The 27930-nt window shown below is 37.8% G+C and overlaps 1 protein-coding gene across 3 annotated transcripts; it reads right to left on the bottom strand.

Moving 5' to 3' along the window:
* Positions 1-740: 740 nt before the first annotated feature.
* CHEK1 (checkpoint kinase 1) lies at positions 741-24047 on the bottom strand. Of its 3 annotated transcripts, none has more exons than XM_059070697.2 (13): positions 23778-24047; positions 22929-23013; positions 21136-21359; positions 19872-19936; positions 19710-19779; positions 15536-15724; positions 14767-14871; positions 11999-12094; positions 7648-7756; positions 7282-7459; positions 6780-6911; positions 2838-2939; positions 741-1613 (listed from the first exon to the last, which is right to left on the bottom strand). In XM_059070697.2, the coding sequence occupies exons 2-13, from the start codon at positions 22991-22993 to the stop codon at positions 1518-1520; spliced, it is 1431 nt and encodes a 476-aa protein (XP_058926680.1). In that variant the 5' UTR covers positions 22994-23013; positions 23778-24047; the 3' UTR covers positions 741-1517. The 3 variants fall into 3 exon arrangements, with proteins under 3 accessions (XP_058926680.1, XP_058926679.1, XP_058926681.1); XM_059070696.2 differs by having other exon boundaries at positions 23550-23838; XM_059070698.2 differs by lacking the exon at positions 23778-24047 and adding an exon at positions 23282-23296.
* Positions 24048-27930: the final 3883 nt, after the last annotated feature.

Here is a 27930-nt window from a genome sequence, read left to right as displayed (position 1 = left end):
GTAACATTTCCTGAGATGGGGGAAGCTAGTGAGGAATAGGTTGGAGGACAGGGATCAAAAGTTGTTTTTGTTCATGAGATGACTATTAGTCAAGGGGAAATTTCAGGTAGGCTGTGGCTATAAAAGTCTGGAGCTCAGGGGATAGGTCAAAGCCAGAGACAACTTTGTTTTTGAGAGTTATTAATGGCTGGCTGACAATTCTCAGGAACAAGATTTCTTTCATATTTGAGAATGTACTGGCTCAATTCTTAGGAGCCGCCTATAAGTTCAATCTTATTCCTCCTATGGGTATACTGCAGTAATACCATTTACCAGGATATACTATATATGACAAACTCTATAAAATTTCATGTCCTTGGCTTCCTTTTTTTTTTTTGCCACATCACATGGCATGTGGGCTCCTAGTTCCCTGACCAGGGATCAAACCCATGCCCCCTGCAGTGGAAGTGTGGAGTCCTAACCACTGGACCACCAGGAATTCCCTGTTCTTGGCTTCAGACTAAGATAACTGGCTAATTTTTATAAATTACCAAGAAAAGAGAATACTGGGTCCCAATCTAACATTCAAAAATTAATATAAATTTTTTTGAAAGAACAAGGTCTTACTAAAACTAATAGGTAAAAAAAAGCCAGGAATCAGATCTATGTCCACTATAGCTTCCTTACATCTCTCCCCCCCTTTCATGCCTTATCACCTAGAAGCTTAGTCACCAATAAGTTCACAGTTAGCTATTCATTTTCAAAATAGAATTTATTTCTGTAATAAAGAATTAAAATATAGCTGTGAAAGTAGAAAATAATATAGAAAAATATTTTAAATGTGCAACAGTAATTTTGAGTAAAGATAGTTAAGCTCTAGAGGTTATGCTCAACTTCTACTTGAAAGACCAATCATATATATTATTACCTACACCAGAAAAAAACATACCTACTTGCAATTTTAATTAATAATTATAATTCAAAAACAGGTTTATACACCTGGTCAGGCCCTTTTAAAAATATAAGTACAAATTGGGGATATATTTTTTGAAGCTGGCTTCACTTTGCAGACTGATGAATCTACTGTCCCAAAATCACAAGGTTGTTTTTTACTAATTCATCCATGTAATTAAGTCACAGTGGAGGAAATATGTACTTTTTGGATGAAACCTAATGTTTTGGTAAAAATGGGACAAGAGTGTCACTTTTCATTATGTTGGTATAAAAGCTGGTAAGCTCACGTATCCCCAGAGCTTGGTTTCCACCAGGTGGGTCTCAAATTCAGACACTAAATGCAGATGAAGAAATATCTAGTGAATTCTATCTATCCCTTCCCCAAAGTTTCACTTACAATTAAAATATAGGTATTATTTGTATGAAGAACATACAAAAAGAACTGGAAATTGTTTGGCTAGAGGGAAGACAACTCTTCAGGGACTACTGTTTGCAGTTTGCAGAATAGGATAATCTTCTCTAGGAAGAATAATGTCCACATAGCAGCACTATATTCACCAGGAATCCCAGAGCCAGTGGATCGATCATGTAGCAGGAAGCCAAACCTTCTGGCTGCTCACAACATCACTCAGCTTCCCTTTGATCTTCAGGAAGTGTCTCTTGAATTCCAATCCATCACCCTATATTAGGAATAATATCCAAAACTAATGTCAAAAAAACAAGAAAAAGAGACTATGCCATAAAATCAAACTTTCTTTAGGGGTAAGTAGAGACAAACATCCATGGATATGTCCAGCTACAGTTACCTTCCGGTCCTCTTGTGAATACAAAATATCTTGGTAGAAGAAATGGCTACATAAATAATTCTGACTTGACTTTGGGCCCATCACTGCTCCCACCACCCTGGGCCCAGAGAGCAGAAACAATGGCATCCTGTCCATTTCAAGGGTTGGTATCTCTAGACCTATGTCATTGTTTTTCATAGGCACAAGGTGTTTATAAACTAAAAATAAGCTACACAACTATGCTTTAAATCTTGCCACAACAGAGCCAGTGATTCAGTTATGAGAAGGGTTTCTCTACACTAGGATCTTAATTTAATTCCATACCAAGCATCTGGACAATAGTACTGCAGCAAATCTCCAACATGAAGAATGTGACCGACTCCTCCAACCTCATTTAGAGCCACACACAATCTTTCAGTAAACAGAGAAAATGCTATTTTGGTCTTACATGTCAAGGGCTTTAAAACTGTAACCTCAGAACCAATAATTTCTAAAGAAAGAATCAGAAATGTGAACAAAACTCCATGTATATGAGTATTAATCATAGAGTAGCTTGTAACAAACAGATAAAGTTTCATTAATTATAATGTGCAAACATTTGGACAAATCATAATTTTTATGAAAAAATATTAAGTACAAATTCAATAAGAAAAAGTTTAGAATGCTACAAAATATTAAGGGTAATTATTTTAAGGACAAAAATAATTTAGGACTATTTTTATTTTTTTATTTGTTATTTATTTACACATTCTACAGAAAACAAAAACTTTTATAATAAGGAAAATGTCATTTGAAAAAACTGTTTTAGAATAGCTAATGACAAGAACAAATGTTCATAATATTAAATTTTAAAAACCAGTTACCATATATTTATAAATATAATGCCATTAAAAAAAATCTACACGTAAGAGTAATTCCATAGAGGATATATTATAAGTAATAGGTTACTGTAATACAATAGCAAAAATAAATCTGTGTTCTCTTTGGATGATAAAATTAAAGTTGATTCTTATCTTCTTTATTCTTTTTTGTGTTTTTAAAATTTCTAAAATGAACATGTAATACTTCTTTAAAAATAGCAAAACAAAGTTTTCTTTTAAAGTGTTCTATTCTACATACCTTAGAAAGCCGGAAGTCAACCAAGATCTTCTCATCCATTTCTACCAAATTCACTTTGAAAATGAGTTTATTGTTTCTTCTATCAGTTGTTGATACAGTAACCTAAGACAATAAAAATAAGGTCAAACCAGATGTGTGGGCAGAAAATAGTCTAAATAAAAACTATAATCTTAGTTCAGTGATACTACTGGGATAAAAATTTGAGAGGCGCTTCTATAACAGGAGCTGTGCCAGCTGAAAATCCCACTTCTTCTAGGACTTTCCTCTCCCAATGGGTATGTGTGTGTCCAACCAGACCAACCTGTAAACTACCAGACCTGTCCAAAAAAGAAACAGTAAAGGAAGTCCTTCAGGCTGAAATGAAAGAATGCTAGATAGCAACTCAAATCCACATGGAGAAATAAAAAATATTGGTAAAGGTAATTTACACAGGTAAATACAAATGACAATAATAATCCATTTTGTTGTTTGTAACATCTATTTTTTCCCTACCTGATTTAAAAATACAGCCACATAAAGCAATAATTATAAATCCATGTTGTTGGGTACACAGTGCAAACTATAACCAAAACAGAACTGGGCTTCCCTGGTGGCGCAGTGGTTGAGAGTCCGCCTGCCGATGCAGGGGACACGGGTTCGTGCCCCGGTCCGGGAAGATCCCACGTGCCGCGGAGCGGCTGGGCCCGTGAGCCATGGCCACTGATCCTCCGCATCCAGAGCCTATGCTCCGCAACGGGAGAGGCCACAACAGTGAGAGGCCCACGTACCGCAAAAAAAAAAAATAGAACTAAAGTGGCTATACTAACATCAAACAAAAGACTGTAACAAAAATTTTTGCAAGAGACAAATAAGGACATTATATAATGTTAAGATAATCAAGATAATCAAGCAATTATAATCATATATTTATCTAGAATCCAAACTCCAAAATTTATGAGGCAAAAACTAACAGGGTTAAAGTAAGAAATAGGATTCAGCAATAACAGCTAGAGAGTACAACATTCCACTCTCAACAATGGATATAAAAATTAGACAAAGATAAACAAAGAAATAGGGCTTTCCTGGTGGTGCAGTGGTTAAGAATATGCCTGCCAATGCAGGGCACATGGGTTCAAGTCCTGGTCTGGGAAGATCCCACATGCCGCGGAGCAACTAAGCCCATGCGCCACAACTACTGAGCCTGCACTCTAGAGCCTGCGAGCCACAATTACTGAACCCACATGCTACAACTACTGAAGCCCACATGCCTAGAGCCCATGCTCCACAAAAGAGAAGCCACCACAGTGAGAATCCTGCACACCTCAACAAAGAGTAGCCCCTACTTGCCACAGCTGGGGAAAGCCTGCGCGCAGTAACGAAGACCCAACACAGCCAAAGATAAATAAATTTTAAAAATAAATTTAAAAAAAAGAAAAACAAAGAAATAAAAGACATGAACAACACTATAATGCAACTAGACCTAACAAATATGCCCAGAACACCTCACCCAACAACAACAGAATCTACATTCTTCTCAATCACACCTGGAACATTCTCCAGTATAGACCATATGTTAGGCAACAAAACAAGTCTCAATAAATTTTAGATAATTAAAATAATACTACATATCTTCTCTGACCACAATGGAATACAATTAGAAACCAACAACAGAAAGGATTTTGAAAAATTCACAAATATGTGGAAATGAAACAGCATACCTAAATAACCAAAAAGGAAATCACAAGGGAAATTAGAAAATTCTTTGATATGGAAAAAACTGAAAACTCAAAATATCAAAACTTATGGGAAGCAGCAAAAGCAGTGCCCAGACATACATTTATACCTATAAGCACTTACACTAAAAAATAATGACATCCAATTAACAACTTAGACTTCCACCTTAAAAAACTAGGAAAAAAAGAGCAAGGTAAATCCCAAAGAAGGAAATGATAAACATAGTAAGGAGAAGAGATAAACTGGCAAACCTTTAGCAGACTGACCAAAAAAAGAGAAAAAAAAGATTCAAATTACTAAAATCAGGAATAAAAGTAGGATGTTACTACCAACTTTACAGAATCTAAAAGGACTATAATACTACAAAAAATGGTATGCCAACAAATTGGATAACCAAGATGAAATGGACAAACTCCTAGAAACACACAAACTCCCACAAATGACTCAAGAGGAAATAGATCTATAACAAGTGAAGACATTGAGTCAGCAATCAAAAAATTTCCAACAAAGGAAAGCCCAGGACCAGATAGCTTCACTGGGAATTCTACCAAACCTTTGAAGAATTAATATCAATCCTTCTTAAACTCTTCAGAAAACAGAAGAGAAGGGAATACTTCCTAACTGTGCTACAAGGTCAGTATTACCCTGATACCAAAGCCAGACATCACAAGAAAACTACAGATCAAATGCCTTATGAACACAAAAAAATTTTCAACAAATACTAGCAAACTGAATCTATTGAACACACTAAAAGAATTATGCACCATGATCAAGTGGGATTTATCCCAGGAATGCAAGATGGCTCAAAATACAAAAATCAATTAATGTAATATACCTTATTAACAAAGGAGAAGAGTTTAGCCAAAAAGTAGATACATCCCAGATGTCCATCAATGGATAAATGGATAAACAAAATGTAGTCTACCCACACGATAGACTATCATTCACCCATTGAAAGGAATAAAGTATTAATAAATGCTACAACATGAATTAACCTTGAAAATATTATGTTAAGTAAAAGAAGACAAATGCAAAGGGTCACATACTATACAATTCCATTTATATGAAATGTCCAGAACAGGTAATTCACAGAAAGTATATTAGTGGTTGCCAGGGAGGAAGGTATGAGGAATGACTGCCAATTGGTATGGAGTTTATTTGGGGGGCAGTGGAAGGTTCTAGATTTAAATGGGGATAGTTGCATAATCTTGTGAATATACTTAAAACTACTAAATTGTACACTTTAAAATGGTTAAAGTGATAATTTTTATAGCATATGAGTTTTATCTCAAAAATCTACCTAAAAAAAAAAAGAGTTAATTATCTATACAAGTGAGAGGAAAATCAGGCTGGCCTCAGGTTTCTGCACAAGAATATTTTCCCCAACTTTTAATTTGGAAAGCTTACAAATCTACAGAAAAAGTGGAAGAACTGTGCGATAAATAACCACAAATGCTTTATTGGCCTTATCAACCTAGATAGCATGTTTACTTTTCTTTTTTTATGTGATTGTCTTTTTTTTTTTAGCTTTTAAACTAAGTTATCAACGGCACACACTTCACCATGTGCCTCCTGCAAAGACATTCTCCTACAAACCACAATATTACCGTCACACCAAAAATCTGACACTGATTCAAAAACATTATCTAATATAAAACCCATATTCAAATTTCCCCAACTGTTCCAGTAACATCCTTCATAGCTTTATTCTTTAAATCCACGATCTAGTGAAAGATCATGCATTGCATTATTTGTCAGGCCTCTTTGGTCTCCTTTAATACAAAATATTCCTCTCTTTGTTTTTCATGATATTAAGATTTGTGAAAAGCCTGAACACAGATTAGAATGTCAATGTTATAAAAATGCTATAATAACATAAACAACAAAAATTGGTAGATGGGAGCAAGGAGATGGAGGAAATGTGGGATTGTTCATGGATCCATCTTTCATAGAAGGGAGTTGATTGCTAACTGTTACAATTTAAGTATAGTACATAGTTTTAAAGAAAATGACTTGAGTCTCTTAGTGTCCTTAATAACCTTAGAGAAGTCTTTTAAGAAATATTATTTCTTAGAGAACATTTTACTTAAATTTCTTCAGTTTCAACTGTTTCTTTTTCAAGTTAAACTAATTACTTTATATTTTTAAAATATACTGACAATGATAGTTTTTTATTCAAATATTTAGATTTTTCTTCAGAAAAAAAAAAAGAAAATCAATGAAACATACCTGATTCATACAACTTTTCTTCCACTGATAGCCCAATTTCTCACAAGTCTCTTTCAGGCATTGATAAGATTTGTCAGCATCCAGTTTGGTAAAAAATCGTGTCATTCTTTTGACCAAGCGCTGCCAGGGGTTCTACATGTCAAATAGAGGAAAGCTGAATAAATCATCAGATTTATCACCAAAAGCAGTCATATCATAGCTATTTAGTCTGAAAATATTTTTCTCTGACTTAAGATTCTTATACATGAGTCTCCCCTAGGAATTCCCTGCTGGTCCAGTGGTTAGGACCCCGTGCTTCCACTGCAGGGGGCATGGGTTCTATCCCTGGTTGGGGAATTAAGATCCCATGTGCCATGACATGGCCAAAAAAACAAACAAAAAACAAAAAAAATTTGTATCAAGTTTTAATATTATATTTCTTAGATTTATATATTAAAAGAAAAAAAAGACTTTAAGACAATAAAAAATAAAGAGCTGACATTATTTATTTGAAAAACCTTACCTGTGAGGATCCTGGGGTGCCGAGCAACTGACTATTCAGAAGCATATGATCAGGACATGTGGGCTGGGAAAAACTGATCCCTTGTACCAGTTTATCAATGTATGAAGGGCTGGTGTCCCATAAGGAAAGACCTGTCCGTGGTTCTGGCTGAGAACTGGAGTACTTCACATTTTCTTCACTGCAGCATTAAGATATGGAGAAAAGTATATCTTTAAATAAAATTCATCAGGCCTTTCTTATATCACATTACCATTCTCACAGTGAAAAACATTATATTCATCATAAGAAAACAATATATACATGTATTATTTTTCATGGGGACTATTATATCCAACAACTACTTGATCTTTTATTAATCAGTCTTACCTAGAAGCACTGTTTACTGGAGAGAAGTCCAAATTCGATTGAATATGCTTAGAGAATCCGCCAGGAGAATCTGATACACCACCTGAAGTGACTCGGGGCCTCTTTGCCCCTAAAAAAGAAAACATAAATACAAACACTTTCAAGTTCTCTATGCAGATATTTTTTAATTAACCCAGCTGACAACTTGAAGAAGTAAAACCATATCTAAATTCATTTATTTAACACAAAATACTTATATGACAAATAGTGGCTCTTCCTACATTATTTTATGAGAAACGTGGTTATTAGGAACTTAGTAGGACTCACTTGACAAACTGTACAAACTACACATTTCATAAATCCTGACCTGTAAGTATGTTCCAAGTGCAGGCAGGCCATAATTTTAATGGTACCATTTATAGTAACAGAACAATGTTTGATGAAGACTGAAAGACCCAGCTAAGGCATCAAAACATTTTAAAATAAAAAATAATTTGTGATGATGACAATAAACATTATGAATCTGCTCTACCCAATCTTCTTTGTTCCTCTAGAAGAGCTTTACCTAAAATAATCATTATATAGAATATGATGCTACTATAAATTCATGGCTACTACCCTCAGCCGGATCCTCAACCCGGACAGTTAGTCCTACGTTTCTCTAGTCAGTTTCCTCTCCCTTTCCACAATGATTCTTTCAAAACTTCTATACTCCTGTCGGATTAACCAAGACCACCCTCCAGGACCTCATTACTTAGCATATGATACCATCTCCCATTTCACAAAGAAAATAAAGTCACTGGAAACTCCCTCAACTTGCCACTACCAAATCTGCTAACTTACTTGCATTCCTACCCATCCTCTCCCCTTCCATCCTCCCATCAAATGTCCATCCCTCTACTTGTAGTTGAGCCCATACCCTCCTTTCTCCTCAGGGACCTTGATGCTCTTTTATTCCCTCTCTCTTAGACTTTGAGCCTCTTCCTCTCAACTGGATCTACCCCAAAACCTTTTAAACATGCTTAAGTTTAACCAACCTTTTTATTTATTAATCCATTCATTCAAATATTTTATTAAGCCTACTATGTTATCAGGCAGTAAGATGGGAGAAACGGCATGTTGTTACACTGATAAGAAAGATCCAGTAAAGAGGGAAGGGTTAATAATGAATCAGAAACAGAGAAGAATTGCTAATCTGAGTAAGCAAAAGAGAACTGCATCTAGTGCACAAGAGAAAGGGCTGGTTAATATCTGGAGCAATTTACCCAGAGCAACAGGAGAAAGCAGAGTATACGAGCACAGAGGTGGGTGGAGATGGTGGTAGGAGTTTGTGGAAATTCCTTTGTTATTGCTTCTATTTCCCAGTGAAATAGGAAGTATTGCCACCAACTGAGAGTGAGGATGGAGAAGGAGGTATTAGAAGTTGAAGACAAAATGAAAGGTATAAAAATGTGATTTAGGAGAGTAGCGTTGTGAAAGAAGGGGGGAAAGGGGGGAAATGCATTATGATTGCCTGGAACGATTAAGGGCCCACTTGAGATCAGTCATCTTGAATTTAAAGCAGACAGTGCTGCATATTCTTCTCCAGCTGCAATCAGCTGTGGAGGTATAAGTGTAGAGGGGTACAAAACAGGATTAAACTTAGGTTAGGGAGACTTGCTCAGTAAGTATGATGAAGAGAGAATGGGCAATGGACTTCCCTGGTGGTGCAGTGGTTAAGAATCCATCTGCCAGTGCAGGGGACATGGGTTCAAGCCCTGGTCTGGGAAGATCCCACATGCCACAGAGCAACTAAGCCTGTGCGCCACAACTACTGAACCTGCGCTCTAGAGCCCGCGAGCCACAACTGCTGAGCCCACGTGCCACAACTACTGAAGCCCACATGCCTAGAGCCCATGCTCCGCAACAAGAGAAGCCACAGCAATGAGAAGCCCACGCACCTCAACGAAGAGTAGCCTCCACTCGCTGCAACTAGAGAAAGCCTGTGCGCAGCAACAAAGACCCAACACAGCCAAAAATAAATCAATAAAATAAATAAATTTTTTTAAAAAGAGAGAAAGGGCAAGGAAGTTGAAGAGAAATGTAAAGAAGTCATTACAGTGACTAACCTTGGGATTTAAAATAGTGAGGATGGAACTCAGGACCGAGAAGGGAGCAGATAAAAGATAGTGAAAAGGTAGTAGAATTGATGGACTGCAAGTCCAGGAGGGGTCAAAGTGTTGCTGGAGTCAGGGTACTGGAGGGAGGAAACCAGAAAAAAATAAACTGGTGGTCCGAGCAGGATGCTTGAAGACAAGATCGCTAGAGGAGAGAAAGTCAAGGAAATGTGAGGTGATGACAGTGGAAGGACCATCTAAATGAATATTTAAATTACCAAGAACCATGACAAAAATTACATCAAGAGCTGTATTGGAGAGACTGACAATGTGGCAGGAATTTTAATTTGAGGTTCAGAAGGTGATTATTACGAGGGAATAGTGGGTGGTAGAGTCTGATAATAGGATTTAAAATGAAGGGCAGAGGAATGTGAAGAAAGAACAAGGAGGATGCCTGCTCCACTCCCAGATCAAGGGTATGAGGGTGCAGGAAAGAAAACACCTACCACCTGAGAAGAAGCAAGGTCCTGAGAAGAAGCAATGTCCTCAGGGGAGAGCTGGATTTCAATTAGAATAAGGTGAAAGGTAAAAAAAAACATTCAGGGAACAGTTAAAAATTCCTCATTCATCTCTAGCTATTGTTCTCTCTCAGCCAAACTTCTTTACTGAGCTGTCTACACTCTGCTTAACTCTCTTTTACACTAGAATCCCTGTACAATAGAGTTTGTTCTTAACTCTCCACCAAAACTGTTCCTGCCAAGATCATGAATAACTGCCATATCATGGAATCCACAGGACACATTTATTCCACATTCTTCTGATGTCCCACCTCTCTGGCTACTTTTCTGTTTCTCTGGCCTCCGCCCATCACTTAAACACTGGCATTCCTTAAGATTTCATATACTCAATTTAATCTACTACCACAGTTTAAATCACCATCTATTTACAGAAAGCACCTAAATCGACATCTCCAGCTTAGCCCTGTTTCCTGGGTTACACACATGCATGCACACAAGCACACACACACACACACACACACACACACACACACACACACACACTATGAGACAGTTTTACTTAACTTCTCAAATTCAAATAAAATGTCCAAAATCTGTTTTTCCTTTTGAGTTACATCCAAGTAAATGGTTTTACCATTTACACGCTGTTCAAACCAGAAAGGAGACATAATTTGACTCCTCATTCTCCTTCATTTTCCACATATAAACAATCACCAGTATTATCAACACTAGTTCTTAAATTTCTCTGGAATCAACTTCTTCTTTCCAATCCCGCTATCACTAACCTAGTCCAGCCTACCATCTTCTCACATCTAGGATCAAAAACGGTGAAAAAAAAAGTAGCTAGAAAGATCTTTCAAAACCAAACACATAAGCATGTCATTTCCTTGCTTAAAGTCTCTCAAAAGGTTTTCCCAACAGCTTTCGGCTAAAGCCCAAGATCCTTAACGTGGCTTAAAAGGTCTTCCACGGAGGCTTCCCTGGTGGCGCAGTGGTTGAGAGTCCGCCTGCCGATGCAGGGGACACGGGTTCGTGCCCCGGTCCGGGAAGATCCCACGTGCCGCGGAGCGGCTGGGCCCGTGAGCCACGGCCGCTGAGCGTGCGCGTCCGGAGCCTGTGCTCCGCAACGGGAGAGGCCACAACAGTGAGAGGCCCGCATATCGCAAAAAAAAAAAAAAAGGTCTTCCACGGTTTGGTTGCTATCTACCTCTCCAACCTCATCTCAAACCTCTCTCCCTCTCTCCCTTCTCCATTCACTTACTTTCTCAGCAAACATTTACTGAATGCCTATGATGGACCACACACTATGGTAAGCCCAGGTGATGCAATGATGAACAAGCCAGACATGGTCCACGCCACACTGGCCTTCTCTCCAGTTCCTCAAATGCACCACTTTCTGACCTCCAAGATATTCCAGATGCCGCTTCCATGTTCAGAATCTGCCACTCATCTTACTACTACTCTTCTGGCTAGCTCCCCTGGGATCTTCCAATCTTAGATTTAACGTGATTTCCTCAGCAAGATTAAGTGTTCTTTGTCACTTAAGACTTGGTCAAATTCTTAGCTGTAGTACCCTGACTTTCCACTTGATAATTATTAACGAGCTTAAAATTATTTTTTCTGTTTCTGGTTTTTGTACTAGACATTATAATCTTCATGAGGACAGAGACCACAGCTCTTTTGTGTTGTTGACTTATACTGACTTTACAAGTACCTTTTTTTCACAGAAAAAAAAAACTTGTATTTTAAGGATATTACCTTTCTTGAGTGGTTTGTTGTACCATCTATCTTTTTTTATGTCTGGGATGGTAATCCTTACTGATGGATTCTCAACTAGGATTTTATGCAGCAGAGCTGAAAACAAAACATTAAGACAACATTTATAAAAGACTCAAATAGATTAGAAAGGCCTACAGCTTGTGGTGTAGAACACACATCCTCTATTGCTTTCCTTATGTCCAAATATTATTTCTGGGGAAGAGAAAAAATAAAACTACTGAATTTTTGCTTAAATTTCATGCAGTCATTCTTTGCTACTGTCTATATCTTTGAATATTCTTCCCAGAGCTGACTCTCAGTTGTTTGCAAATAAATAGAACAAGAGCTAGGTGGAAATGTTTCTCTTCACCTGATGATACTTATACAAAGATACCAAAAAAACCCCTCTTATCCATTTTCAATACCAAACTTCACTGTTCCAATATGTCATATTAAGTCCTCATTCACACAATTTTATAAGGGAAATTTACTTTCCAATAACTCTTTTAAAAAATATTTATTTACTTATTTATTTGGCTGCACTGGGTCTTAGTTGCGGCACATGGGATCTTTGCTGCTGCACGCGGGATCTTCACTGCTGCATGCAGGATCTTTAGTTGCGGCATGTGAATTCTTAGTTGCACCATGCATGTGGGATCTAGTTCCCTGACCAGGGATAGAACCCAGGCCCCCTGCATTGGAAGCACAGAGTCTTAGCCACTAGACCACCAGGGAAGTCCCTCCAATAACTTTTTAAGAGACAGTAATAAAAGCAACCATCATCCTAAGGTACCTTAATTATATTGATAAAAGAATTCATTCATCTCCCAACACCAAAGTAATTTTCTAATGGACCAAAGATTTAAATGAAAAAAATAAAGCCTTAAAAACATAAATGAAAACATAGGTAATTTTTTTCTAATGCTGATGGTAGAAAAGACCTTTCCAAACATGATGATATAGTCAGAAACCACAAAGGACAGGTACTAGATTTAAATAAATAAAAATATAAAACTTCTGGGGACTTCCCTCGTGGTCCAGTTGTTAAGACTCCATGCTCCCAATGCAGGGAACCCAGGTTTGATCCCCGGTCAGGGAACGAGATCCCACATGCATGCCACAACTAAGAGTTCACATGCCACAACTAAGAAGCCTGCATGCCGCAACTAAGACCCAGTGCAGCCTAAATAAGTAAGTAAATAAATAACTATTTTTTTTTAAAAAGTTAAGTTTAAAAAAAATATATAAAACGTCTGCATGTCAAAATAGCATAAACAAAATAAAAATACATGACAAATTGTCAAAAATATTTGTAAGGACTGCAAAGATCTAATGACATGAATATGTTTTTCAAAAACCTCATATAGGGCTTCCCTGGTGGCGCAGTGGTTGAGAATCCGCCTGCCGATGCAGGAGACACGGGTTCGTGCCCTGGTCCGGGAAGATCCCACATGCCGCGGAGCAACTAAGCCCGTGAGCCATGGCCGCTAGGCCTGCGCGTCCGGAGCCTGTGCTCCGCAACGGGAGAGGCCACAACAGTGAGAGGCCCGCATACCACAAAAAAAAAAAAAAAAAAAAAAAAAAAAAAAAAAAAAAAAAAACCTCATATAAAGTAAAAAGAAAATTTCCTACCAAAAATGAGCAAAATAGACACGTTCACAAAAATAGACTAAAAGCTAATAAATATACAATGAATATACAACTTCATTGGTACTAAATTTAAAATTTAAAAAAAACACAGAATACATTTCTTATATGTAGGCCTATTAGATTAGTCAAAAAAAAAAAAAAAAGTTTAAGGGACTTCCTTGGCAATCCAGTGGTTAAGACTCTGCGCTTCCACTGCAGGGGGCACGGGTTCCATCCCTGGTCAGGGAATTAAGATCCTTCATCCCGCACAGCATGGCCAAAAAAAAAAAGTTTAAATGTAAACTAGTTAGACTGTGATGAAATGGTACAAACTTTCTGGAAAACAATTTGGCAAAGTAAACAATAATAATTAAAAACTGTATACATCTTTGACCCTGCAATTCCACTTCTGGGGTTTTACTTTAATTAAATGTAAAGGTATATGCAGAGATTAAGTTATATGGATGATTATCATATCTCTTTCACAGCAGTGAAAAATTAGAAAAAATCCTAAATCTCTAAAACGGTGAACTGGATAAGTACAGTAAGCCATGTCCATATAGCAGAATACCATCACAGTCTTTAAAAACAGTGATGTAGACCTACAATTACAGTCATAAAAAAACGTTCACAAAGCATTAACACAAAAAAAAACCTGGTTACAAAATAACATGTAGAGTGGGATGTCATTTTTTGTGAAAACACACATACTTATAAATAATATACATATATAACAAACACATAGTTTTTACTACAAAATATAGAAGCACATATCAAAACATTAAAAGAAGCTGTTCCGTGGGAGGGAGACGCAAGAGGGAAGAGATACGGGAACATATGTGTATGTATAACTAATTCACTTTGTTATAAAGCAGAAACTAACACACCATTGTAAAGCAATTATACTCCAATAAAGATGTTAAAAAATAAAAAGAAGCTATTCCTGAGTGCTGGGATTATACGGTTGGATTTTACAATTTTTAAATTTATTATTCTTCTATTTCATCTATAAAGATCATGGATTATTTACATAATGATTTAAAAGTTAAAAAGAAAAAAAAATATAAGAAAGCAATTCAAACAGCACTAGGCTTCATTATCCAAGAAATCAGTACTTTACATCAAAATAACCCACTTACCTAGAGGAGCAGAATCGATTTTTTTCCAAGGGTTGAGGTATGTTTTTTTTTCTTTCCAATCACAATATTCCTGACAACTATCACTAGGCTGGTCCCACGGCAATTCTAAAAAAGAAACAAGTCCCAGTTTTCTGAGTGTTCACATCATTATACAATTTTAAGGGAAAATAATCAATGACACAAATCCAGTAAAAGTTTCCTCCAAATTAATTCAATATGGTTTCCAAACTAAGAATGCCAACTCTAAGAAATTTTAGAGGCACTTCTAAGATAGATAGTCCACTTTCTGCCTTACTCTTTTCCAAAAGTATTCACATGAATTTTAAAAGAGAGAGCTACTGTGATATTTCATTTAATAGCTATACATACTTCATTTTTAAAAACCTTTGGGATTAAAAGTTCCAACTTAGTTATAAATAAGTTAATAGTAAAATACTATCACATAAGTATGGATCCCCTCGATTCATTTCATTTATTTTGGTATAAGAAACCTGGCTTTCCTAAGGACAGGAATTTTATCATGATTAAAAAACTCAAAGCGGCTGCATAGCACAGGGAGATCAGCTTTGTGACGACCTAGAGGGGTGGGATAGGGAGGGTGGGAGGCAGGCTCAAGAGGGAGGGGATATGGAGATATATGTATATATATAGCTGATTCACTTTGTTGTACAGCAGAAACATACACAACATTGTAAAGCAAGTACCATACTCCAATAAAGATGAAAACAAATTACGCAGAAAAATAAATAAATAAATAAAAAGCTCTTACCTCCAGCCAACATTGCAGTAAGTACTATTCCACAGGACCAAACATCAACTGGTTCTGCATGAAATTCTTTTCTCTTTAGAAGTTCTGGAGCAACATACGGTAAAGTACCACACATCTTGTTCAATAAGCGCTCACGATTATTATGCCGAAACACTGTTGCCAAGCCAAAGTCAGAAATTTTGAGGTTATCTAAACCAAAGGAAAAAAGGATGGCACTGGATAAAAATGTTTTGTAAATAGATATACTTAAAGGAGTTGAGTTGTATTGGAAAACCACTGGTGTTATGGCCAAAAAGAAATTTAAAGAAAGAAGAAATAAAAGATATCATCATATAGTTAAAACTAGAAAAAGGCCTCACGGCTTCCGTTAACTTAAGACAAATATTGTCAATACACAAACAGTATGGACCAGATTAAAGAAAGATCCTGGAGTCGAAAGGGCCTTCTAGAAAAGAGCACTCCAGACTTAAACACTGAAAAGAGAGCCATGCCCTCATCGGGTTGTGCAGAGGGCAGGAGGGAGACATCAATAAAATACTAGGCACAACTTTTCCAGCAGTGGACAAACCCAGCTGGCTGGACCGAAACTAAAGACCCATAAGCCACCAGAACTTCTTGTCAAGGTGGCTAAGTTTAGAAAAGGAGGACGAACTCTGTACAGAAAACAAACCAGAAGAGCAAATTTCCACTCTAACTTCCCATCTTCAGCACACACAAGCTATAGGCAGAACTTTCACCTTAACTACACTTAGTGAATATCTACCGTAAGTGACTGACACTGTGCTAGCCATGTAGGTAGATAAATTACTGAAGACTAAAAATAACAACTGCGGTCGAGGTTATGAAAATATAGAACATTACAAGATCTTACAGAAAGGGAATCTAACCTAGTCTTCAGAGATAGGGGAGACTCCCCTATTATCAGGTATCAACTGGTACAACCTTTTTAGAAAGCAATCTGGCAAAAGATGCCAAAATTTGAAATACTCATGCTCTTTGAACTAGGAATTCCCACTTCTAGGATCATGCCCACAAAAATACTTCCACAAATTCACAAACATAAGGATACCATACCATAACAATACTGTTTGTAAATAACCTAAATGTCCATCAATAAAGAAATGATTAAATCTTATAGTACACATGTACAATGAGATTATGTAGGTAACAAAAAACAAACAAAAAAACACAAGGTATATCTATATGTACTGACATGGAATCAGGTATAAATGGAAAAAACGGCAAGTGCCATAACAAATATTCATTATAACATGACCTAATTTTTATATTGGCCTGTGCATTAATTTATAGAATAGTCATCACTGCCTTATATTTTTTAAAGCTAGAAACAACTTAAATGTCCCAAAAGAGGGGACTGATTCTTTAAAAATCAATTACATCCACCCAATATAATATGTAAGCCACTGATGTTTACTTCTATGACTTGGGAGGTAGCTACTGTAATTATCCTTTTAACAGCTATATATGACACAATCTTGACCAATCACTGAGATTAAGAGTTCCAAGTTACCTATAAGCAGTAATCACTGAAAATACTAATGGATGACCACAGTATTCCTTAGAGTCTGTTGTTTCACTATGTCTATGACATAATACTTAGAGAACTATATATAATAAATTTTAAATTGAGGAGTGTGGTTACTTCTGAGAAGAAGAAAGGCGCACACATTTGGAAGGAATATAGAGGAGGACTTCAACTATATTGATAATGATCTATTTCTTTTTTAAAAAATATTATTATTGAATAGAAACAAAAGATTATTTATATAATATGCAAGATATGAAACATCATTATAATCAACATCCACTCACCTAACACCTAGTTTAAGTACACTCTATTTCCTTTGAAACCTCCTATAAATCCTTCCCTTTCCTAACTGCAATCCTTCCTTTCTAGAAGATCTTATGTAGCATGAAACCTATATTTAATAAAGAAAGGATTTAATTTGTATATGAGGAATGGGAAGAACTGATTATAATACCATCAAAGCTATTAGTATTCAAAAAGTAACGGACATAGAATGAGAAAGAGAAGCAAAAGGAAGTCTCCCAGCCTGTGCTCTCATTTCTTGGGACTCATCAACAGACCATTCTACAGTTCCTTTTCCCAATACACCAAATTTTTTGAATATCTAAAATTTGGCTACATACTTTATGGAACAACTTGCAGAAGACTAAATAACCAAAGAAGGATCTTAAGTAGCTAGGTTAGTAGATGGGTTAATAAAAAGATACCTAAAAGATATTAACCAAAATATTAACACTGGTTATAACTGACTGGTGAATTTCTGGTGATTTTTTACTTTCTTTTTTATACTTTTTGATCTTATTTCATGATTACTTTTATCTTTATAAAGAGAAAAAAAAAACAGTATTTTTAGTTTGGAAACAAAGTTTTTACATTCCAGATATTACATACTCACATCTCCATTATTTATATAAGCTGGCTTAATTTATCCCCTTGTATGAAGGTCAATTATAGAGTTCAGAAAGAGGTAGAAGAAGCCTGATAAGAACATACACTGGTACTTATGATGGGGCATGATAATGCCAGAATCACTAAACCTCAGGGTGGGACAAGATGTGAAAAGTACTTTGGTCCAACCAGCCAAGCAATGTTTAAATTCCCTTTACAATATCCTTGATAATTAATAATCCAGTGTTTGAATCTCCTGTTAAAAACCTACTACAGGGACCTTCCTGGTGGTGCAGTGATCAAGAATCCGCCTGCCAATGCAGGGGACATGGGTTTGATCCCTGGTCCGGGAAGATCCCACATCCCGCGGAACAACTAAGCCCGTGTGCCACAACTACTGAACCTGAGCTCTAGAGCCTGTGAGCCACAACTGCTGAGCCCATGTGCCACAACTACTGAAGCCCCCGTGCCTAGAGCCCACGCTCCGCAACAGGAGAAGCCACCGCAATGAGAAGCCCGCGCACTGCAACCAAGAGTAGCCCCCGCTAGCCGCAACCAGAGAAAGCCCATGCGCAGCAGTGGAGACCCAATGCAGACAAAAATAAATTAATTAAATTAAAAAAAAAAACCCTACAACAAAGCAACTTATTAAGTTTTGGGGCAGATCCATTAATGAGGGTCATCCTTATACTAATCCAAATCGCCTCCACATCGTTTTCACCCATATACTGTGAAGAACTCTATTTAGCAATTAGCAAGTTTCCCTTGAGTTCCTCAGGTATGCCTTATTTTACATAGTTTCTAGCCCTTTCATCATTCTGGTCACTCACCTATAAAAGTACTCCAGTAGTCTACGTGCCTTTCACAGTACCGTCCCAAACACCTATTACTCCTACCGTGGCCTTCCAGAGAAGTGCTGCACTGCTGCCTTTCTCATTCTCACCTTATCACCTTAATTTTCCAATGATCAAATTACACGGGTGACTAATATGAAGTCTGCTACCTAGTAAGTATTTTTAAACCTTCTTTGCTGCCAAAGACATGCCATTAAACTGTACTTATTTCGTTAGTTTTTTTCAATCCAAATACTGAATTGAGTAACAATCCAGTATGTGTTAAATCTGACCCACCTCTCTGGTCTGCTAAATTCATTCATCTAATAAACATTTTTTTTTTTTTTTTTGCGGTACGCCAGCCTCTCACTGTTGTGGTCTCTCCCGTCGTGGAGCACAGGCTCTGGACGCGCAGGCTCAGCCGCCACGGCTCACGGGCTCAGCCGCTCCGCGGCATGTGGGAATCTTCCCAGACCGGGGCACGAACCCGAGTCCCCTGCATCGGCAGGCGGATTCTCAACCACTGCACCACCAGCGAAGCCCTAATAAACATTTTTGAAAACCTACTATTTGCCAGGCACTATTCTAACACATGAAACAACAGACAAAAATCAACGCCTCATAGGCAGTGGATATCTGTCACCTTTTTTGATCCTGATTCTATAAGCTAACACTAACACTATCCATCCCTCTCAGTTTTTATGACATCCATAAAATATAACTAAAAGCCCTGCATCTTTATCCAAGTCATAAATTAAAAAGAACAAATACATCAAGGCTAAGGTCCAGGGTATTTCAATTTCATATTTTTTGCCCTAAAATTTCGGTAATGGAAAGACTTGATCCTGCCTTTGTATGGCTGTACTAAAATGATTAGGTAGCAGTGACAAAATGCTAAACTTACCCCTTTCATCCAATAGGAGATTTTCTGGCTTAATATCCCTGTGAGTTATTCCAATACCATGCAGATAAACCTAAAAGACAAGCAGAGGAAAGCATACCAGAATAGGGTAACTTACTTCACTAAGACTAATTTTAAGTAAAAGTTAGAGACAAGTGTACCTACCACACCTGCCATGAGTTGATGGAAGAACCTCTGAGCATCTTGTTCAGGCATGCCTATGTCTGGCTCTGTAAGAATTAATTATGAAAGTTAGTTCACCAGGTAAATATAATCAGTCATCAACCACACAGTCTCCTAATTCTAAAGTTAAACATTTGTGATTGTACTTTAACAAAGAGAACCTAATGCTAACAATTAAAAGATTCTGGAGTCCACTAGTACATACAGTACTTAATAACTCACATTTCCCCATGTGTTAAGTGGCAAAAGTAAATTAACATCCCAGGAAAAGTACAGAGAAGTAACAAACTATCACCCAAATAAAGAATGCAAGCCATACCTTGAAATCCCCTACTTATACTACCATGATTTATTTGATATCTTTCAAATTCTCCCCTAATTTCTTCTAAATGCTATGCCAATATTTTTTTCCACTCCTGAAATGTAATTGCCAAAGTGGAAGCCTACACAAATCTAAGTTGATTTCACTAAATACTTAACAACAAATTTAAACTTCATATAATTTCTCGCACTACTACAAAACCATGAATTCCTTGAAGTTCCTTCAGGAAATACAGTTTTATTAAGAAAGGTTCTATTGTCAGTTATCTTTTTATATTTTTATCTCCCTCATTAACTTTTGATTTCTTTTATTCTCAACTCTTCTCTGAGATAGATATTGAAGATTCTAATAGTCACTTTTTAGCTGCTAATACAATAGCTCTAAATAATAAATTTAGATCCACAGAATATATTTTATGTACTTCTTAGTGTTCTTTAATATCAAGACTTTGAATCTACACAGAACATTTAAGTAGCAAGCACAGAATGTACTTAATATATATAAAGCAATCATAGAAAATTCTCAATTTCACTTATGTAACAACTTGCTATTATTTTGGATCTGTAAATGTATGCAATGATTTCATGAGACTAGAATGTCTACAAAGAAAAAAAACTTTTTCTGCATATGCATACAATACATCACACTTATGATACTTCACCATGAGACCACAGTTTATCATTCTTAAATTCTACAAAATAGCAATCCCAACCCAAATCACTTATACAACTTGGGAAAAGTTTCTTTGATGACTCTACATATGTATTCAGTGTTTACATAAGTTGCAAAAACAAGAAAATTTACTCCAATTTCACTTTTGCGTAAGCAAGTCTGAATGGACAATGAACAAGCAGCAGTCCCAAGATTAAAAAACAAATTTAAAAACTTATTTAGCATAAGAATTATCTTCAATCTTTTCCATACCTATTCGATCAAAAAGTTCTCCCCCACTACAGTACTCCAGAAATAGATACTGGATATTGCCTTCTCTCCTGTGACCATAGAATTTCACTACATTCTCATGATTTAACATTTTATTGATACAAATCTCTTTCTTAATATTTTCTGGACAGTCTATGGCACGCTTCATGTCCACAATCTTCACTGCAACTGCTTCTTCAGTTCTTCTATTCACAGCAAGTTGAACTCTAAAAAGAAAGAGTTATAATATTCCAGACATTTGAATTATATTTCTTTTAAAACTTCAAAAGGTTAAACATAACTCATCCAAAACTATTTTACCTTTATTAGTTTCTCCACCTGGGAGAAACCATGGGAATGGTTTCTAACCATGTTCTCAACAGATACTACTCCTTTCTGAAATGTGAAGTATGATAGCTAGTGTTCCAAAGAAGTCATTATGCTGTACATCCAAGTCATTTAATAAATTCTTAATAAACTAAAATGGGATAATAGTAATTCTAGGCCACATCACATATACACATGCTCTATTCATTTAACTTGTTTTTCTTCCACTTTTACTGAGCTATAGTTGACATAAAGCACTGAAACGATTACCACAAATTTAGTAAACAACCATCATTTCATATAGATACAAAATTTTAAAAATCGAAAAAACACGTATTTTCCCTTGTGATGAGAACTCTTAGTATTTACTCTTTTAACCTTCATATATAAAATGCAGCAGTGATAATTATATTTGTCATGTTGTACATTACATCCCTAGTACTTATTTATCTTATAACTGGAAGTTTGTACCTTTGGACCGCCTTCATCAAACTTCCCCTCCCCCACACCCTACTTCCGGTAACCACAAATCTGATCTCTTTTTCTATGAGTTTGTTTGTTTTTGAAGCATAATTGACCTACAACACTACGTTAGTTCCTGTTACAACATAGTGACTCGATATTTCTATACATTTCAAAATGACCACGATAAGTCTAGTTAGGATATGTCGCCTTACAAAGATTACATAGTTCTTGACTATACTCCCCACACTGTACATTTCATACCGGAGACTCATTTGTTTTGCAACTGGAAGTTTGTACCACAGGTATTTCTCTCCTCCCCAGCACCATCCTCCCCTCTGGCAACTACCTGTTTGTTCCCTGTATCTAACTCTGTTTCTCTTTGTTGTTTGTTCATTTGTTTAGTTTTTTAGATTCAACCTATTAAGTGAAATCATACAGTGTTTGTCTTTCTCTGTCTGATTTATTTAAACTTAGCATAATACCCTCTAGGTCCATCCATGATGTCCCAAACGGCAAGATTTCATTCTTGCTCTATTCATTTAATGGTAATAACATTACCTAGCATTTATTAATCCGATACTATATGTGTCTACAGTAACTGTTCTAAGTACCTGTGGGATATGCCATTTTACAGAGGCACACAAGGACATTAAGAAGCCTGAGAACACAAAACAATGACCAGTAACGTGACTCCAGAGTCTGTTCATTTGCTCATTTAACCACTGTGTTTGAACCCCAGGAAGGAGTTATGTGGGAGGAGAAACTGACTTCAGAAGTCTCCTCTAGCTCTTCAGGAAGAGAATGTTTTTGTTTTGTTTTGTTTTTAAAAGGAAGAAAAAAAATTAACCCTTACAAAAGATTGTGTAACTTCAGTTCCCCAAAGTTTTAGATTTCAAATGCAAAGATCTGTTCTCCCAAACAACCAACTTGTACTCAAAGGAGACAATAGACAGAAAACTAAATTTAGGAAGTGTGAAGTCAGGGTAAAAGGACTCAAGACTCACTCTCCATAGGCACCTTCTCCCAGGGTTTGCACCAAGTCCCAGTCTTCCACAAAGGGCACTGCCATGACTCCACTAAGTCCCGCGGCTGTAAAAGCAGGAACCCAGAAAAGACAGTGGATGAGGACAGGCTTCAATCATCTGTAAAGCCGCTGAGCTCCGCCTCTTGCCGTGATTCTTCAAGATGAATCACAGCTCCTGGTTTCCCCTTACACCTCATCCATATTTTACCCAAGTCTTTAAAGCACAAACAAGTATTCTAAACTCTGGCATGTCGTTGGTAACTCACAAGCCCCGATCCCATGCAAACCGAAGGCTGCTGAAACACCGCCTTCCAGGCGGCCGAGGAAACGTACCAGTGGCGCGGAGGAGTTGGGGGACCAGTGCTTTACGGTGGGGGACTGGGGAAGGGGGTGAGAGGTGAAGCGTCGGGCTAGAGTAAGGGGATGCGGGCTAGTAGGGGAGAAAATAATAGCTACGAGGACCGCAGCCGCTCCTCCCGACCCGCTCACTCCCAGCTCCCACCCCCGCCCCGTCCCCAAGGCCAGGAGGAGCCCGGGGCGGAGCCAAACTGCCCCAAGAAGCGGAAGGGATGGGTGACACGCGGACGGCTGGGGCCCAAACCTCGGGTGCTCTCGGCCAGCAGAGGAAGTCTTCTCTCCAGTCCCCGTACAACGGGCACCGCCTGGCACCCCACTCCTCCACCCTCCGAAACCGCCCCTCCGCAGGAGTCTCTCCGATCCTCTAGGCTCGGCGCCGAGAACTTTCTCTCGCTGTGCCCCTCCTAAATCATGTAGCCCCCGAACTCCGGCTCCAGGCGCTTTTCCCCCTCTACCGGCCGCCCTTCCTCACCAGGCCGTCCTTTGCCCGCCACCAAGGAATCCAAATGCAGGGCTTTTCCCGCCAAAACTTGCTGGCGTCACATTGTCGCAAACGCGCGCTCCCTTGCCGTAAAGCAAAGAGGCGCGCGTTCCTGGGCCGGCTGCTCTGCAGATTGGGCCGGCCAGGGCCTGGCGCCTGCATTCCCCGCAGGCTCAAGCTGGCCGGGGCCGGGTTACTTTCAAACTAGGAGCACATCCTGGCTGAAGAGGTTTAAGAACTGCCGAGTGCATCGGCGTGAATGACCTCCGGGCCCAAACGCTAAGTGGGACCCGGCGTGTGACCTCGGCCGTCCGGCCGTCCTCGCGCTCCCGGGGAAAGCAGCACCGCGGGGCTAGCTGCCGCCGCCCCGGGCCCCCGAGCACCTCGCCCCGCTGCCTAGCAGGGTAGCGAGGATCACACTCCGTAAGTGCTGTCTCTGTAACTTTAAAGCGCGGCCCAGATAAAACTGGAGCCGAGAAGCCAAGGACAGCTGTTGAGCATTGATCCTGTTAAGAATGAAAGGAACTCTGTGATGGGAGCGAGAAGCATCAAATACTGACTGCACTGTAATGGGGGGTGGGAAGGCATCGGGATGGAGAAAGCTACTCTTTTGTAGCTGGAGGTAATGTCAGGGTAACCAGTTTTACCATGTCTTGTCCGAACAGGCACCAAAACAATACCTCCACTCAACCTTTTTGAAGGAAGTGCAACTGCATAGCTTAGTTCTACCTGTTCTCTCTTTAATGTGTAAGAAACGGGCAGGTAGAAGCAACAACGCTGCATTTTACAATGCAAATTTTAAAAGCAGAATAACCAGTCGAAAGTAAATTCTGAAAAAGGGCCTGGCTAGAGAACAAAAACAATGTGGAAAAACTGAAATAGATACTCCCTCTCAACAGTAAACTAGACTGGGAACTCAAGGCGCAGGCAAGATCATCTATTCTCCAATTCTTAAAACTGGGCCACATACAATAAACATAACTAGCTCTTGATTGTGATACTGGTAAAATAAGTTACACAAAAATGCATACATTTGTTTAAAAGACAAAAAACAAGACCAGAACAATTCGAAATGCTTATGTGAGAAGTTTTTAACCATGACATCACTGTTCAGGTTTCATATAATAAAGTAAGTTTTCCAGATCGTTTACTCCATTTTATCTAGTTTCTGCACTGCATGCTACAAACAAAGAATATGAAGAAAGGAAGAGGAGGACCCGACCGGCACAGTTCCTTTGTGTCTGGATAGAATAAAGGTATCTTAGCCTGAAAAAAATAAGGCATACACATCTCAGGCAGAGTATCAGTTAAAGAATAGATGCTCACAAAAACCTGTTCCCTTCTGAAACCTTACTAAAATAGTAAATTTTAAGAGTAAATATTAAACTTAATAATGAAATATTAAATTTACTATTTTAAAATAGTACATGTTTAAAAGGCAATAACCCACAAACACAGAAGATGAAAAACAAAATTTTTGCACAGTGGAAAGTCTTTAGATGAATGGTAATTTAGATGAAAGAAAGAAGAATCCTAAAGCCAGCAATGGGAAAGCAGAAAAGCAATTTGGTTTGCATCATAGAACTCCCTAAAGGCTCAAGTTGAATTGGTGACAACAGGTACTGAATGAGGTGAAGGAGGGGCTAAAAGAGGGTAAAAGACTATGTATGAAGTGAATAGACCCTTGGGTCCCCTCTCTCCTCTGTGTATACAAGGAACTGCCCCTCCCCGAAGCTGGTACTAGACTTGAGAGGGTAAATACATGGTTATCTGAACTGGAGAGCATCAGGCACAGTTAACGGTTAGGTACCTAACTGAAACCAAAAGGATGAAGTTTATGCACTGAAGGTTGAACCTGTGAGCCTTCTTTCCTCACTTTACTCCCAGAAATCTGGCAGCCTGCTTGTATCCTTCAGAAGACATAAAAGCCTTCTCAAGGGAATCTTACCTATATAGAAGAAAAGATCTAAAGATACCAATATCAGGGATTTCATAATGTAACAACGCAGGCAGATCACAGGAGAATGAAGCACACATTCAATAAGCCCCACCCCACCCCAAACCAAACAACCTTCCAGTCAGCTTTTTAGGGTCCCACTCTTTAATAAGAGCAAACAAGCAAGACTTTGAAAAGGCCTTTAATATGAAAGATGTCCAAACAAAGGAATATTCAAACAAAAAGCTCTTGGATATTAAAAAAAAATACAAGATAGTAGAAAAAAAGTAAACAAAATAGATAGGTTAGGAACAAAAAGTTTAGGAAATCTCCAGAAGGAAGAATAAAGATGGGAAACAGAGGATTAGATATAAGAATATTGGGAGACTAATCTAGGAAGTCCAAAATCCAAGTAACTTATTTTTCACAAGAAAGGGAGTCAGGGGAATCCACAAATAACTCAAGAAAATTTCCCAGACAAAAGAACTTGACCTTCCATACTTTTTCCATACTTTTCCAAACTTGACTTTTCCAAGTTTAAAGTACCCAGCTTCTGAACACATCATTGGAAAAATTCAAAATATTACAAAGAGAAGATACTAAGAGGTCTGGGGAGGGAGTGAGAGGGAATGGACACATACAAAAAAAATAAGAATCAGAATATCATTGCATTTCTCAGCATTTAGAAGACAGAAAACAATGGGCCAATGCCTTCAAAAATAGTTCTAAGGAAACAGGTACTGAATGAGGTGAAGGTGGGGCTAAAAGAGGGTGAAAAACTATGTATGAAGCGAATAGACCCTTGGGTCCCCTACCTCCTCCCAACCTGGAACTCTATACCTAGCCAACCTATGAATCGTGTGATGACAGACACTCAAGATCTCAAGAAATTTATCTCCCACACACTCTCTCAGGAAGGTAGTGGTGATAAATCAAGAAAGAAGTCAGAGGATTAACACAATATAACAGTGAAAGGATACACCAACCCAAGAGGTGTGTAGCAAACCTAGAGAGTAAACCAATCCAAACTGGAATATACCAAAACAGAAGACAACTCTAAGAATGAATACCGAATGAGTTCAACATACTAAAAGGAAGCTGGGACAAATGAAGGTGAGTCTGGGGAGAAATCAGTGACAAGTACAAAACACAAGTGAAACAACTCCCTCCAAAAAAATGTTATGCAGAAAAAAAAAAAAAGTAGTAACAGTTTATATACCACATGGCCTAGTTGTGAAAAGCCTTATGGTAAAAACTACTGAGTTAACCTAAACCATAACTATAATAGAGCCTTGAGACGCTAAGAATATGTGTGTCCATGGGAATAGCAGGATGGTGAAAAAGAACCAAATCCTCAATTTCCACACCAGAAAGTCAAGAGATGATACCTAAAATTGAAAAGCCAACACATAGCAAAATAAAGCAAGTCATTTAATGATATGGAGATAAGTAATATGAGAATCAGCTGAGGTGAAAGTGGGTACCTCTGGGAGGGAGTGGAAAACTGTGCTGTTGCTTTTTAGAATTATTTGATCTTCTTTTACACTAAGTTCACTGTAACAATGGAAATTAGAAGTAAATTTTTTAAAAATATAGCTTCATGTAGCCTAGAAAGTAACAAAATTAAAATTATAAGAGTAACAACTACAGTGATAAAGGGTTATCCCATTCCTACAGGGGCAAATCAGTAATGATCTCTAACTGGTATTACTCATATTGGTTAAAAAAAACAAACCAAAAAAACCCACCTCTGAATAAGTTCTTCCACTAGGGAGGAATTCTGTATATAAATCAAGTTATGTATTTACATATAGTAAATCAAATCTTACATCAGATCTAAATCTCACCCACAGTTGAAGCACCTGGTACATAAACTGGTTTGGAAGGCTGCTTCCTGGGTACACAGGTAGACCTGAGCATACCTTTAGAAGCACCATTTTGACTTATCTGAAAGTCATGTCATTGCTCCTGTTTCTTAAACAGGTAACAGTAAAGAGTTACCTTGTATTTTTTTTTTAATAACTAAGGGTTTATACACATCACTGACGTATGTCCTAAAATACATAAAATACTCTATTGTAACTGAATATAAGGCTGTTTGCTGTTTGTCCTGACATTAAATATAGATGGAACTCCTGTGCTTTTTGTAGCTAATTTGGCAAGGGCTTCAGAACCAGATCATGGAGCTTGTTAGTGATATATAATAAC

This window comes from Kogia breviceps, chromosome 7 (assembly GCF_026419965.1).
Source record: "Kogia breviceps isolate mKogBre1 chromosome 7, mKogBre1 haplotype 1, whole genome shotgun sequence".
NCBI classification, from domain to species: Eukaryota; Metazoa; Chordata; class Mammalia; order Artiodactyla; family Physeteridae; genus Kogia; species Kogia breviceps.
Note: the sequence above shows the minus strand (reverse complement) of the source record. Positions and strands in the feature narration are given on the sequence as shown.

What these genes read in the sequence shown, in the direction of transcription:
- CHEK1 (XM_059070697.2), bottom strand. Translation starts at nt 22,993, where the DNA reads ATGGCAGTGCCCTTTGTGGAAGACTGGGACTTGGTGCAAACCCTGGGA. An exon ending in AATCGATTCTGCTCCTCTAG is followed by an intron (nt 12,095 to 14,766) that starts GTAAGTGGGTTA and finishes TTTTGTTTTCAG; the next exon opens with CTCTGCTGCATAAAATCCTA. An exon ending in GCACCCCAGGATCCTCACAG is followed by an intron (nt 6,912 to 7,281) that starts GTAAGGTTTTTC and finishes TTTGACATGTAG; the next exon opens with AACCCCTGGCAGCGCTTGGT.